Source organism: Monodelphis domestica, chromosome 2 (assembly GCF_027887165.1).
Source record: "Monodelphis domestica isolate mMonDom1 chromosome 2, mMonDom1.pri, whole genome shotgun sequence".
In the NCBI taxonomy this organism is placed as follows: Eukaryota; Metazoa; Chordata; class Mammalia; order Didelphimorphia; family Didelphidae; genus Monodelphis; species Monodelphis domestica.
Genome location: NC_077228.1, coordinates 29,945,887 through 29,961,100, shown reverse-complemented (window position 1 = coordinate 29,961,100; position 15,214 = coordinate 29,945,887). Strand labels below are relative to the sequence as shown.

Below are 15,214 nucleotides of genomic sequence, written 5' to 3'. Positions count from 1 at the left end.
GAGACAGAGAGAGACAAAGAAAGAGAGACAGAGACAGAGAGAGAGAAGGAGGGAAGGAGGGAGAGAGAAAGAGACAGAGACAGAGACAGAGAGAGAGACAGAGAGAGACATAGTCAGAGACAGAAAGAGAAAGAGACAGAGACAGAGAGAGAGAGAAAGAGACACAGAGAGAGACAGAGAGACAGAGACCGAGAGAGAGAGAGAGAAGAGAGAGAGAGAGAGAGAGAGAGAGAGAAAGAGAGGGAGAGCAGGAAAGCAGGGAGCACCTCTCCTCTTCAAACATGGGTCCCTCTTTTGCCCTGATGACTCTCTCCCTGAGATCTGACTTATTTGTAGTTGTGCTGGCTTGGTTCTCTGCTTAGATGGTAAGCCACTTGAGGGCAGGGTTCATGGGCCCGCTGCCCCTGGGGCATCTGCTGTGTTTCAATTTCAGTTTCATTAACCAGCTAGATGGGTCAGTGATAGCATCCTGGGTCTGCTGGACTTGAGAGTTTGAATCCCTCCTCAGACACTTCTTAGCTGTATGACCCTAGTCAAGTCACTTAACCCCAGTGCCTAGCCCTTATCACTCTTCTGCCTTGGGACCAATATGCAATATCAACTCTAAGATGGAAGGTGAGGGTTTGTTTTTTTCAATAAAGGTAGCAGCACCCACTTTCTGGAGCTGCAGCAAGGATCAAACAAGATAAAGACTGTCAAGGGAGGTGAGTTTTTTATTAGTTACTTAGTAGTGAGCACTTGCTGCAGAAAGTGAAGAAAGGAATGTCCCTGCCCTCGAGGAGTTTACATTCTGCCAAGAGAGATCAGAGTCTATGAACGTTCTACAAAGTAAAATACACATTCAGGAAGGGGGTTGAGGAAGAGCATGAAGACTTCCAAAGCCATGATTCGCTGCTTGCAGCCCTGTGTTTAGCCAGATTGGACCCGGCTCCTGTCCTGAGGGGGCTGAGAGTCTAGCAGTCCCCAGAAGTCATCAGAAAGCCTTGGGACAAGTGTGGCTTTCCTGTGTTAGCATCCTAGCTCTTGCCTAGAGGTAGACTTTGAGAGGTTCATACCTCTGACTGGTCTTGTTTTCCCTGAGGAGCAGCCCTAAGGTTGGTCATGGAAGCTCCAGTAGCCCCATTTTATGGATGAGAAAGAAACTTTCAGATCAGTGCAGTGGCAAAGGTCTATGTCAGAATTTGAACTCAGGACTCCTTGACTTCCAGGTTTATATATTTTTCTTCCAACTTCTATCTGATCTCAATTACTTAAGCTCATTTCTGACTTAAGCTCATTTCTGAGGGCCCAGATCAGGGGCCGTCCTTACCTTGGTCACCAGGTGACTGGAAGTCCTGTTAGCCCAGGGAGTCTAGCTCCCTCCTTGCCCTTCTCTCCTTGAACTCCTTCCCTGATTAGCTGGGCGCTTGTCCTTCCCATCTCTAGCCTACTACCAAGCTGCTGGAAGGCAGGCCTTAGTGGTACTAGCCACTGTGTGTCCACAACAGTATCTACCACAGATTCACAACAGGTACTTAATCGATACACAATGATTTTCTCTGGCCATGTTCTCTTTTCTATGGCTCCTCGTAGTTTTGGCATTCCGTATTCAAAAGCCCCTCTTAGTTCTGACATTGCCTGTTGTAAGTTCCTTCTACCTCCAATATTCCATGTTCTAAGCTCCCTTCCATCTCTGACATTCTCTATTCTAAACTCCCTCCCACCTTCAACATTCCCTGTTCTGAGCTCCTTCTACCTCCAACATGCTATGTTCTAAGTTCTTTCCCATCTCTGACATTCCTTGCTCTAAGCTCCCTCCCAGCTCTGACATTTCATGTTCTAAGCTCCTTCCATCTCTGACATTCCCTGTTCTAAGCTTCTTCTACCTCTAACATTCCCTGTTCTAAGCCCCTTCCATCTCCAACATGCCATGTTCTAAGCTCCTTCTACCTCCAACATTCCCTCTTTTAAGCCCCTTCCATCTCCAACATGCCATGTTCTAAGCTCCTTCTACCTCCAACATTCCCTCTTCTAAGCTCCTTCTCATCTCCAACATGCCATGTTCTAAGCTCCTTCCATCTCTGACATTCCCTGTTCTAAGCTCCTTCTACTTCCAACATTCCCTCTTCTAAGCTCCTTCTCATCTCCAACATGCCATGTCCTAAGCTCCTTCCATCTCTGACATTCCTTGCTTTCTAAGCTCCCTCCCAGCTCTGACATTTCATGTTCTAAGCTCCTTCCATCTCTGACATTCCCTGTTCTAAGCTTCTTCTACCTCTAACATTCCCTGTTCTAAGCCCCTTCCATCTCCACATGCCATGTTCTAAGCTCCTTCCATCTCTGACATTCCCTCTTCTAAGCTCCTTCTCATCTCCAACATGCCATGTTCTAAGCTCCTTCCCATCTCTGACATTCCCTGTTCTAAGCTCCTTCTACTTCCAACATTCCCTCTTCTAAGCTCCTTCTCATCTCCAACATGCCATGTCCTACAGCTCCTTCCATCTCTGACATTCCTTGCTTTCTAAGCTCCCTCCCAGCTCTGACATTTCATGTTCTAAACTCCTTCCATCTCTGACATTCCCTGTTCTAAGCTTCTTCTACCTCTAACATTCCCGTTCTAAGCCCCTTCCATCTCCCAACATGCCAAGTTCTAAGCTCCTTCTACCTCCAACATTCCCTCTTCTAAGCTCCTTCTCATCTCCAACATGCCATGTTCTAAGCTCCTTCCATCTCTGACATTCCCTGTTCTAGCTCCTTCTACTTCCAACATTCCCTCTTCTAAGCTCCTTCTCATCTCCAACATGCCATGTTCTAAGCTCCTTCCCATCTCTGACATTCCGTGCTTTCTAAGCTCCCTCCCAGCTCTGACATTTCATGTTCTAAGCTCCTTCCATCTCTGACATTCTCTTTTCTAAGGCTCCTCCTAGCTGTGACATTCCCTGTTCTAGAGATATTCCCTCCCACCTCTAGCATTCCAAGTTCTAAGGGCCCTCTTATCTCTGGCATTCCTTGCTCTAAGCCCCACTTATCTCCATCCTCCCTTCTGTGGCTGAGCTGTAAGTAGACTTTATTGCTCGGACAGGAATCCAGGAATAGAGGGCCAGGGAAGAGGGAGTGATTGAGGGGAATCAGGAAGGACACGTCTTCTCCTAGCTGGCCCTCTCCCCCCCTGTGCACATAAGACTCTGCCAGTCTAAGAACAGCCAATAAGAGGGGCAATTATGTACTAACCCCAAAGGCAAGCCAAGTCCCTCAGGAGAGTTCCCAGGGTGCTGGAGGGGCCATCGGGGAGCCCCCAAAGGGTAGGTACAGCTTGCTCTGAGGCAAGGAGAGAGCACTGGTACAAGGAGAGGCAGAGTTCTGCCATTTCTGTCCTGGGGACCCTTGGAGTCCTCCCTCTGCAGGGTCACAGAACTGCAGAATTGGAGAGGTTGGTTCTCAGAGGCCACAAAGTCCCGCTCATCCATGAGAGAGAAGTCCACTCCTCAGAGGCCATTCCACCTCCTGCCTGGAGCCCTTTCTACCCCCCGAGACTCACTTCCTTCCTCGAGAAAAGATGGGCATTGAACAATGCAGGGATTGGCCCCCTCACTGGAGATCTCCACCACTTGTCAAGGAGAGGCTGCGGAGAGGATTCTTGTTCAGCTGAGGCCCTTCCAGCTCTGAGGCTCTTATTGTTCGCTCCGTTTTACAGTTGAGGAAACTGAGGCAAACAAAATGGAGCGGCTTGCCCAGGTCGCATTTGAACTCAGGTTCCAGCCCCAGGACTCTGCACACATCAATCCCAAGTTGCCCACAGTTTAGTGAGCCCCCTCCCAGGATGGAAGCCTCACTCCCTCCAGACCAGAGTCCATGTGTGTGAAGGGTGAAGGGGGGCTGAGGCGCCGCCTTCTCCCCCGTCGGGTGCAGACTCCTCGGCAGCCTGGGAGAGACCTGGGCTGAGCCGAGTAACTTGGGTCTCGCTCTGTGGAGGGACTGCTGGTGGGGCTGTGACTAATTCGGTCCCGCGTCACCGCTCCTTCCCTCAGCCCAGTGGCTGCCTCTGAGCTTGTGTGGGCCTTCCGTGTGTGGGCAGAGAATGAAAGGAGGCCAAGAAAGAGAGAGTCCCAGAGAGGACGACGGGGAGGGCGGAGGGAGAGGGGAGGCACGAGGTGGGGAGGACGCGCTCCCTTCTCTCGTCTGGGCGCCCGCCTTTCCCCCAGGATCTCCCATCATCCCAGGGTCCTGGCTGAGAGAGCACCCTTTGGGGGTGCGGGGAAGCCCCAGATCCACAGACCAGCCTGGGGAAACCGAGGCACCGATGACCCCCCAACTCCCGTTCTCTTCCTCCTCTGTCACTTTCCTGATCCTGGCAGTGCCTTCACCCCACTCTGAAGCTCCAGATCTGGCCTGTCCCGATGGGGATCTCCCCGCCTCACATGTCTCTTAGCACCCAGTTTAGGATTTGGGGTGACGTCCCCTCCACAAGCATTTATACACTAACACTGGGAGGTCTGTGCTGCCAATAACCCGAGCCGTCCAATTGTAGGCTGGGCAGCACTGAAAGTAGTGAGCCTCCACTTACCCTCTAGCGCATGTGTGTGTCTCGCCCCTCAATTGATCTGGGCGCCCACTGGCTACGGTCAGGGGGGCTCATGCTTCGTCTTGGCCCAGGCCCAGGCGCTCAGCAAAGCCCAGTCTATGGACTCATGGAAGAGACACCCAACGGTCCAGGGGGGCAAGCAAGGCAGCAGTCCCCATCCCCATTCTACAGGTGGGGAAACTGAGGCCCAGAGAGGGCATGGGCTGGCCCGGGGTGTACGGGCCGGCTGAGCGGGCCTGCCTTGGCTTTGGCCTTCTGGCCCTCGGAGACCTTTGTGGAGGGCACGACGCCGCCTGCTTCCTCCCGGGGCTCAGACTCGTCCTCAGCTCCTCAATCAGGCCCACAGACTGCTGGCTCTTCTCCACCTTCTCCGGGTGGGGACAGAGGCTGGTGGGAAGAGAGAGGCCCTCGGCGCGGGGGTGGGGAGGCAGCCTTGGGATTGGCTCCCTTCTCCATTCATCCCACGAGGATGGAGGAGTCGCCTCCGTGCAGCCTGGCCCTGAGCATCGGGCTAAGGTTGGACCAGGCCTCTCCCTTCCCGATGCCCTTTGCCTCTAATGGTGGAATGTCAGGCACCGGAGAGAAGCTGGAGTCCCAGGGACCTGGCTGAACTGTCCCCTCTGAGGTCAGCTAGTCCTCTTACAGACGAAGAAATGGCCCACGAGAGTAAAATGACTTCTCTAGGGGTCACTCGAATCATAGAGCGCAGGGGCAGGATCTGAACGCAAGCCACCTGACTTCAAATCGCCACAACGTTTTGGGAGAGGAGCCGTGCCGGCTGACGGGCGATCCCTGGCTGGGCATCCGCAGATCTGGGCTCTCAGCCCCCTTTCTCTAGCCCGCAAGTGACCAGGGACGGGCACTTCGGCCTGGTCATTCCCCTCGAAGGTCTGCACGAGTTCTCCGAGGGAGTCACTGAACGCCGAGCTCGGTGTCTCTCTAGCAGTCGGGGTCTCCAGCGGAGAGCTGGGGCTGGGACAGAAAGAAGAGCTCCTCGCGTCTCTCTCCCCTCTCCTGGCTGCTGGGGACGGAGGGCCCCGAGGAAGCAAGGCGGGGATCCACCAGCATGTGCCCCTGGCCCGGAGAGAGCCCGTCTGGGCTCTGGATTTCAGCGGCCCAGCCCAAAGGGCTTGGGGAGGTCCCACATCCTCGAGCTCTGGCCCAAGAGGAAAAGCATCCCAGGCTCCCGGGCAGCATGTCTGTCTGCGGGAAGTTCTGCAGACCTTCTAGAGCAGGGCGAGCTTTTGGCTGAAGGACAGCCCCGACAGCTGTCATCACCCCCAGGCCGCCCTGACCCCCAGCTCTGCTGCCTGCCAACACGATAACAGCGTTATTTCTGGGCCTGCCTAAAAGCAGCCTCCACTCCAAGCCAGCCTTCACCGAGACCTGAATCCAGGGGCCTTCTTTCTGGGGAAAAGCAGCCATATCTAATGGGACTGCCCCTGGGAGCCAGACAGGGCTTCCCAGGGTGACCACCAATCAAATACATCACAGGAAATGGATGCTCAGAATGCTGGGAGCATCTGGCATCCTTCAGGCTTCAACTTTTTTTTTTCTTTTAAACCCTTACTTCCATGTTAGAATCCAGACTATGTATTGGCTCTAAGGCAGAAGAGCTAGGCAATGGGGGTTAAGTGACTTACCCCAAGGTCACACAGATAGGAAGTGTCTGAGACCAGCTTTGAACCCAGGACCTCCCATGGCTCTCTATCCACTGAGTCACCCAGTTGTTCCCGACATAGTCAGCATTAACAGACTTCCCAATTAATTGGAATCTGCCCCATAAAAGCCTCAACTTCTTCCTTCCTTCCTTCTCCCTCCCTCCTTTCCTTTCTCCCTTTCTCTGTTTCTGTGTCTCTCTTCTCTCTCTCCCTTCTCTCTCTCTGGCTCTGTCTATCTCTTTGTCTCTCTCCTTCCTTCCTTCCTTCCTTCTTCCTTCGACTTCCTTCCTTCCTTCCTTCCTTCCTTCCTTCCTTCTCCTTCCTTCCTTCCATCCTTCCTTCCTTCCTTCCTTCCTTCTTCCTTCCTTCCTTCCTTCCTTCTCCTTCCCTTTCCTCCTCCCTCCTCCCTCCCTTCCTTCCTTCCTTCCTTCCTTCCTTCCTTCCTTCCTTCCTTCCTTCCTTCCTTCCTTCTTCCTTTCCTTCCTTCCTTCCTTCCTTCCTTCCTTCCTTCCTTCCTTCCTTCCTTCCTTCCTTCTTCCTTCCTTCTTCCTTCCTTCCTTCCTTCCTTCCTTCCTTCCTTCCTTCCTTCCTTCCTTCCTTCCTTCCTTCCTTCCTTCCTTCCTTCCTTCCTTCCTTTTATTTATTTACTTCAGAAAAATCTTTCCTTAAGTGCCTTCTAGAGTAAATGTCCCGGGCTGTGAATCAATCTGAATCAATAATGTAGATCAAAGTCAGCTGGGACTCGAAGTAGACGCATTTCCATTCTCCTGACCTCGGGTCCCCCCATTTTTATATAATTAGGGGGTTGGGAGAATTCAGTGGCAACAAGGTGTCTCCTACGTTGGGGATAGAGAACCCCCATCTCTGCCCCCCAAGGAGTAGAGGCAGGGCAGAAGGGAGAAGAGTCCCATTTCTAGAGATGAGTAAATGCCAGATATTTGGAAGAAGAAGAAGCGCTGATGAGCTGGAGAGTCGGGCACGGCGTCCTACGGGAGGCAGCGCCTGAGCTGAGCATGGAGGGAAGCGAAGGACTCTCAGAGGCAAGGGGAGGGCACAGCCTCTACAAAGCAGAGGGAGGAGGAGGCAGCAGGTGAAGTTTGAGGAACAGCCAGTCGGCCAGCTTGGCCGGCCCCGCGAGAGGGCGAGGGGGGCTTCCGGCGACTCGGGCCGCCTCAAATGAAGCAGGAGATGATCAGGTCTGGGCTGTGCTGGTATCTATCTGTGCAGATCAAGGTCTGCGGGGCCTGGGGATGGGCGGGGAAGAGCAGGCTCCTGGCCGCCAGACCATCAGGGTTTGCATTAGGCCATGCTGTGTCTCTGGGCCTCAGTTTCCTCGTCTGTAGGTTCTCTTAGTCTACACCCACCGCCCCAAGCCTCCCGGCCCATTAGTGGTACAACGAGTCAGCCTCTGGGACTCACCTGTCCTCGATCCGCACCCACAGGTCATTGAACTGCCTCGGCCGATGCTCTTTATGATGCTTCCGCCGCCATTTCTTTTGTCGCCCGAACTCCTCCAGCTGGCTGAGGCTGTCGGAGAGCAGCAGGTGGGGTGACAGCAGGTCGTCGTCGTCCTCCTCCTCCTCGTCCCCTGGCCCGGGAGGCGTGGAGGCCGGGGAGGAGGCCGGGCTGGTGCTCCATCCGTGGCACCGTGGGAGCCGGGGTCACCACAGGATCCGGAGAAGGGGGCTGGGAACTCCGGGGGCTGGAACTGAAAAGAGCCGACACTGGGGTCATTGGAAGGGAGGGCTTGGCGGAGGGGAGGGGGTGGGGGCTGCTGGCCTCGTCTGGCTGTCCCACGCCTACCATCAGGGCTCCCCCGTCCGCCAGAGAGCTGAGGCGCAGGATCATGGGGGCTGGGGTTCAAGAACGCCCCCCGCAGTCCGGAGCTGCCAAGAAGCCCAGAAGCTTCTCAGGGAAAGGGCTACGGGGAGAAAGTCTTGGAGCCCGAGAAGACTTCTCGGCAGAGAGGGCATCTGAACGGGGCCTTGAAGGATGGGTCCAATTTCAATGCTGACAGCCATAGTGGAGTTGGGAGAGGACATTCTAGGAAGCTTCAGAGCTGTGGGGAGGGGAGAAGGGTGGCAGGGTCAGGAGGGACCCAGACTGGAGAGCCTTGAAGGCCGGGCATTGAGGAGAGGGTTTTGGGGGAGGGCCAGTGGGCAGCCTTCCTTCTGCCCATGAAGGGGACAGAGCAGATGGAGGCGAGCCTGGGGCAGGGCAGGCTTGGCCGGACAGCCCCCAGCCCTGCTCGGACAAACAGCAGGGTCCGGGCCATCCACCTCCCCCTCGCCAGGACGCTGCTATCTTGGCAGCGCCTGGGAAAGAGGGGCTGACGCGGCCTGAGGCACTCCTGCGTCCTGTCATCCAGCGAGCCCCACCGCGTCTCAGAGCAGGTGGCGACAGACGGTTCCCTGACATCCTCTCAGGGAACCACCAAGTCCACGGCTTAGCCTGGCGCGGTGAAGACCAGAAGGGGCCCAGGACCGTGGCTCAGGCAGAGACCAGGCCCAGGGCTCCCTGGGGACCAAGTTCTAGTCCTGCTGGGACCGGGGTCAGGGATCATTCTGTGGCCAGTTAGGGGTTAGGCTGAGGCCAGGGTTGAAGGGAGCATCTGGGTCCAGAGTGAGGGCTAAGACTGGAGCCAGGGTCGGAGGTCAATCTGTGACCAGGGTCAGGGCTCTGAGGTCAGGCCCAGCGTTTACTCTGGAGCCAGCTCGAAGGCTCTTATGGCCAGTCGGGGCTTCGTCCGGGATGGGGGAGCAAATTAAATCGCTGTACCTCAATCAAGGATTAAACCCACAATCTGAGGCCCATTACTGCCCTGTGGAAGGCTGTTTTTCCCCTATTAAATGTTGTCTCAACCACAAAGGCTCATCTATTTTTAAATTATAGTAATTATTATTTTATTACTTCCCTCACTTCCTCCCCTGACACCTCGCCTGGGCCAGGATGTTACCCAGGACTTTGGGAGGCTGTGCACACACCTTGCCAACTCTGGCGGGCCCTACCCTGTTGGCATAGTTCCAGACCTTGTCATAGATTATGGACTAGGAGAGAGACAGAGAGAGACAGAGACAGAGAGACAGAGAGGGAGAGAGAGACAGAGAAGAGGAGAGAACAGAGAGGGAGAGAGAGACAAAGAGAGGTAGAGAAGAGAGACAGAGAAGGAGAGAGAGAGAGACAGGGAGAGAGACAGAGAGACAGAGAGAGGAGACAGAGACAGAGAGAGAGACAGAGAGAGAGAGAGAGACAGAGAGAGAGAGAGAGAGAGAGAGAGAGAGAGAGGAGAGAGAGAGAGAGAGAAAGAGAGAGACAGAGACAGAGACAGAGACAGAGACAAAGAGAGGTAGAGAAGAGGAGAGGCAGAGAGGGAGAGAGAGAGAGAGAGGTAGAGAAGAGAGACAGAGAAGGAGAGACAGAGAGAGAGACGAGGGAGAGACAGAGAGAGAGAGAGAGAGAGAGAGAGAGAGAGAGAGAGAAAGAGAGAGACAGAGAGAGAGAGGGGGAGAGAGAGAGAGAGAAAGAAACAGAGACAGAGAGACAGAGAGAGGTAGAGGAGAGACAGAGAGGGAGAGAGAAAGAAAGAGACAGAGAGGGAGAGAGGGAGGAGAGAGACAGAGATGGAGGAGAGAGAGAGAGAGAGAGAGAGAGAGAGGAGAGGAGAGAGAGAGAGAGAGAGAGAGAGAGAGAGAGAGAAGACAGAGAGGAGAGGTAGAGAAGAGGAGAGACAGAGAGGAGGGAGAGAAGAGAGAGACAGTGACGGAGAGAGAGACAGAGACAGAGACAGGGAGGAAGGGAGAGAGAGAGAGAGAGAAAGAGGGAGAGAGGGGAAGAGGGGGGGGGAGGAGAGGAAGAGCTTCATCACGGGTCTCTTGGCCATGAAGCCTTTGACTTTGGACTTTGGCAATCTATGCAACCAGAGAACTGTACAAAATGTCTCTCTATCCTGCCTGGGCCCATCCTGCTTCCATTGGGACAATGGCAGCATTGGGGGGGGGGGCAGGGGATTCAAACTCATAAAGGGGCTTTTCGTTATTGTTCATTTGTTTTTCAGTCCTGTCTGTCTCTTTGTGATCCCACTTGGGGCCATCTTGGCAAAGATCCTGGTGTGGTTTGCCATTTCCTTTTCCAGCTCATTTTATAGATGAGAAAACTGAGGCAAACAAGGTAAAGTGATTTGCCCAATGACCCACAGCTACTAAATGTCTGGGAAGTAGGTTATCCTCATTTTAAAGATGAGGGAATTGAGGCAAAAAGGGTAAAGTAACTTGCCCAGAGTCACACAGCTAGTGTCTGGGAGGTAGGTCCTGTTGCTATCCTCATTTTACAGATGAGGAAACTGAGGCAAACAGGGTTAAGTGACTTGCCCAGAGTCACATAGCTAGGAAATGTCTGGGAGGTAGGTACTATAATTATCCTCATTTTACAGATGAGTGAATTGAGGCAAACAGGGTAAAGTGACTTGCCCAGGAAGTGTCTGAGGCCAGATTTGAACTCACAACAATGAGTCTCCAGGTCTAGTGCTTGACCCATTGCACCAAAAAGTTTATAAACAGGAAATTAGTTCCTGCTTCCATGAATGAATGGCCATCTTCAGTAACCAAATGTGGACACACTGCTTGAGGACCCACATCCGGCTGGCCTTGGCACTCCCACTACAAATGAAACCAGAAGGCAGGAGGAAGTTTCAGCTGGGGAGGAAGGAGAGCTTACAGGTTCTCATTGGAGAGGCCAATGGAGCGTTGGCGGCGTTGGTTTTATTGTGCGTCCAAAGGCAACAAGAAACATCGTTTCATGGGACACTTGGTCATCTCATATTGCAGCGTTCAGGATGAACATAAGCTGGAAGGACCACCATGAAGGTAACTAGTTTCCATGCCAACATCTGTTGCTGAGGATGAGAAAGTGGAGACGTTCTACAAAGAACCCAACAGGATGCTCCAAGCCAAGGCCACATACGCCTGAACACGGGTGGGGCTTTCAGTGGGGGGGGGGGTAAAAGATGTGGTTGAGGGTCATTGAATGCTAGAACGCTCAGGCTCCTTAGGCCTGAAGGTCACAAAAACTTGCTTTGAGAGCAGGGCAGGGAGGCACTGGACGTGGGGAACCCTGAAGGACGTCAGAGAAAAGAATCGGCTTTGTTCTGGCTGACGAGAAATGTTTAGCTGCCGATGTGGGAGGCATGTCCCAGGCAGCTGTCTGTGTGTGCAGTCAGCCCACTGGATTGGCAGGGGAAAGACAGAGTCAACATGGAATGAGATGAAGGAGAAGAGGTATGAATTACAACAGGGACGGGGAAAGGGAATAAGCATTTATATGGTTCCCACTCTAGGTCAGGTACAGGGCGAAGGGATGTTTACAAAAATTATCTCCTTTGAGCTTCACAACAGCTCTGAGGGGTAGGGACTATTTTTACCCCCATTTTACAGATGAGGAAACTGAGGCAGACAGACGTTAAATGACTTGCTCAAGGACACACAGATGAGGTGGGATTAGAACTCAAGCTTTCCTGACCCGGAGGTCCAAGACTCTATTTGCTGCGCCACCAGCTGCCTCCAATAATTCCAGACATGTTCATTAGTTTTCATTTCTCTCCAGGCTCTTCTTCTGGCTCTCTAGACTTTCTCTACTGTTACTATGAAGCACCTTCACCCTAGAAGTTCACTCTATCTCTGGATTTCTCACACTGGAAGTACTCTCTGGACCTGTGGCCCCTTCCTCTAATTGGCCAGTTCCTCTTAAAACCTCCATTTTTTTAAAAGGAAAATGTTCTCCAAGCTCTACTCTTGACTCCCCCAGCCTCCTCTTCCATGGGTTCCATGTAGGGCACTTCTTCCCACCCCACTCCCTTTCAGCTCTCATCTCTGGGTTGTCTTCCTCCTTTAGGAGTTAAGCTCCTCGAGGGGAGGGACTGCCTCATGCCCCACCACCCCAGCTCATTGCTCCTTTCTCAGATACTTTGTTACCAGCTTTGCTTCTTTAGGGAGTCCCTGTATGGTCCCCTCCAAGATCTGGCTTCTCCCAACCCCTTGGCAAGCCCAGGGTCAGCCAACAAGGAAGGAGAGAGAGATACCTCTGAGTCACTGTCCCAAGCTAGGCCTGCTGGGTCATGCTCCCATACTCAATCCTACAGAGTCCATGACCTCGAAATTTGGCCCTAGACATCCTGGGAATGTGGTGTTCATTAGGATGGGCAGCACTGCTTAACCCAGCTCTCTGCCAGCTGTTCCTCTGGAAAGCCCTAGTCCCAACCCAGGAATATGGGACCGCTGCTCCTGGACTGGTGTTGGGAGGGCCCAGAGGACAGGGAATGTTAACGCTGGGAGGGCCCAGAGGATAGGGAATGCTGGCACTGGAAAGGTCCACAGGATGGGGATTATTAGAACTCAAAGGGCCCATAGGATAGTGAATGTCAGAGATGGGAGGGCCCATAGGACAGGGAAAGTTGGAACTGGGAGGGCACACTGGATAAGGCAGTGCTGGTGAAGATGTGGCATGCCTGCGGAGCTAGCACTCGGGGAGCAGCGCCTCTTCCCAGTGCCCAAGGACATTTTTTTGCATGCCCTGCTCCTCTGTCCAGCTGCACAAAGCACACACATTTTCTCCTTCAACTCTCTCCAGTAATGGGGGCTCACAGACAACTTGAATGTGCCCTCTGGGCACTTGAACTCTGAAAAGGTTCACCAATGCTGGGATAGGGAATGTTAGAGCTGGGAGGGAGTTTAGAACATGGAATGCCAAGACTGGGAGGGAGCTTAGAGGGGTCTTAGAACAGGGAATGTCAGAGTTGGGAGGGAGCTTAAAATAGGTGATTTTAGGGTGGGAGGGAGAAAAGATTCAAATCTTGACCTTAGATGCCAAATCCAGACTTCTTCCTACTGTTCTTTGCTGGCACCTAGCTCTTGCTTTCTGGGCCTCAATGGCTAGCTCCTTCCCACACAATTTTTCCAGCTCCCAGGGATGAGGGAGGTTTACTTGTTTGGCCTCATTCCTTTCTTTTTTTAAATATTCAAATGAATGAATTTTAAAGAATGGAGAATTACAAGAAGTTTGGGTCCTTCTGTCTAAGTCCCTCTCAGGAATCTCTTTCTAGTTTTCTTCATGTTGGTTCCACGTCATCTACATGAACATAGCTTTTCCATTATTTCAGAAATATCTTTCTGGACTCCTCTGAAATTTTCTTCCTTCTGTTTGACGACAATCCCATCTTCTACAGGAAGCCTTTCCCAACCCCTCTTCATTCTAGTGCCTTCCCGCCCTTAATTATTTCCTGTTTATCTGACATGTAGCTTATTTGTGTATATATATGTGTGTGCTTGTTGCCTCCCTTAGAAACTGAGCTGGCTCAAGGCAGCTGCCCCGGCTCTTATCACTGTGCCTAGAACATAGTTGGGGCTTAATAAAAGCTTACTGAGGGACTGTGGAGGGGAAAGAGAAACAAATAAGCACCGGCAGAGAACCTTACAGGAGCCAAACACTGTGCCCTGTTCTTTTTACAATTATTATTGCGTTTGAATGACTTGAAGGTCTTAAACGGTTTAGAACTCTTCTAAGTTCTGCATACACCCCATGTTCTGTGTTCTAATGATTGTTTCCTGAGAGCTATTGAAGACGCCTTCTGATTGTAATTGTTCTAGGGAGCAACAGGAAAGCTGAGTGTTGGAGATGAGACTGTTTCTCCTTGGGATTCTTGTCAACTCTGTCTTACCAGGAAACATAACGTATTTGTTTCTGTTTCTGCTTCCCCCCCCCCCCCCCCCGCGTTGCTGTCAATACTTTTGCTAATAGCATGCCTGTATCTTCTCTTCCTGATTTATTGCATCAAATCTCCTTTTCTTGATTCAGGGTCATCATCATGATCACTATCCTGAGGCCATCCACATACGTAAGGCTGTTTGGCTCTATGATAGATGGCCCCAGATTGCTATGGCCCCTGAGTTCTCGTGTCTGCTTTTTGTAGTCCGTCCTTCCCTTTGCTGTCACATTGCTCCCCACGGGCTTGTCTGTTTGACCCTTCTCCTATCCTATAGGCCTCCAAGGAAGAACTGTGGGCCTCCACCTCCTCAGCCTCGCTGGACCTCTCAGTTTCCAGTCTGGGATTCAATAAAGGCAAATCTCATACTTCTTGGGGCCTCAGCCCTCCAGATGTTGAAGGAACCATTGTAGCTTAAAAGAAGAGTAACTCGGGGAAAGGCCACCCTACCATAGTTTCCCTTCTGGCTGCTAGATTTGGTCCAAGTTGTCCCATTTGCCCTATTCTTTTCTACCACAACAGAGACCCTCTGCTCCAACCAGACAGGCTGGCCAGTGGGACTAGAAAGGCTCCAGGACAAAGGGGTCATGGCTGGTCCCTTTCTCCCATATCCCTGGGTCTAAGGCCAGTCAGGCACACTGGACACAGGTTGGGAGAGCTCACAAGAGGACGAGACATGCTTCCCGCCCACTAGAAATCACTTTAATGAGAATGTGCGGCCAGCAAAACTGAGAACTAGAGTTTAAAGGCAGCTCAGAAGTCATCTAATCAAAGCTTCTCATTTTATAGGCGAGAAAACGGAGGCCAAAAGAAGTATTTGTGGTTTCTGAGAAGGAGAATGATGGGGTACGGAATCAAGTCTGGAAGGTTTCTCACCCCAATTAGTATTATCAATAATGATGATGATGATGATGATGATGATGATGATGATGATGATAATAATAATAATAATAATAATAATAATAATAATAATAATAATAATAACTGGTCTTGTAGAGCACTTGAAAAGTTACAAAGCTGAGGTGCTCCGGGGCACTGGAGATTCTCTCATTTTGGTCCCTGAACTTAATCTAGAGTTATAAATGCATCTCATCTAAGCTTCTATGCAGTCTGGGAATTTCCTTTATAGCCTTTAGGGGTAGGGGGAGATGGAGGAGGACAGACGCATTGAAGAGAGGAGAAAGAAACAGAAAGTAAGAGATGGAGACAGCTGGAGAGTCAGACAGATGACATAGATAA

General features: G+C 52.1%; 1 protein-coding gene across 1 annotated transcript in view; it reads right to left on the bottom strand.

Annotated features, from left to right (window-relative positions):
* Window positions 1–15,214, bottom strand: part of TRABD2B (TraB domain containing 2B) — a 245,552-nt gene that overhangs the window by 17,650 nt on the left and 212,688 nt on the right. Inside the window, exon 6 of the mRNA XM_056815180.1 lies at window positions 7,642–7,930. Coding sequence (XP_056671158.1) covers window positions 7,693–7,930 — 238 coding nt within the window. The 3' untranslated portion in view covers window positions 7,642–7,692. The remainder of the gene's footprint in view (window positions 1–7,641; window positions 7,931–15,214) is intronic.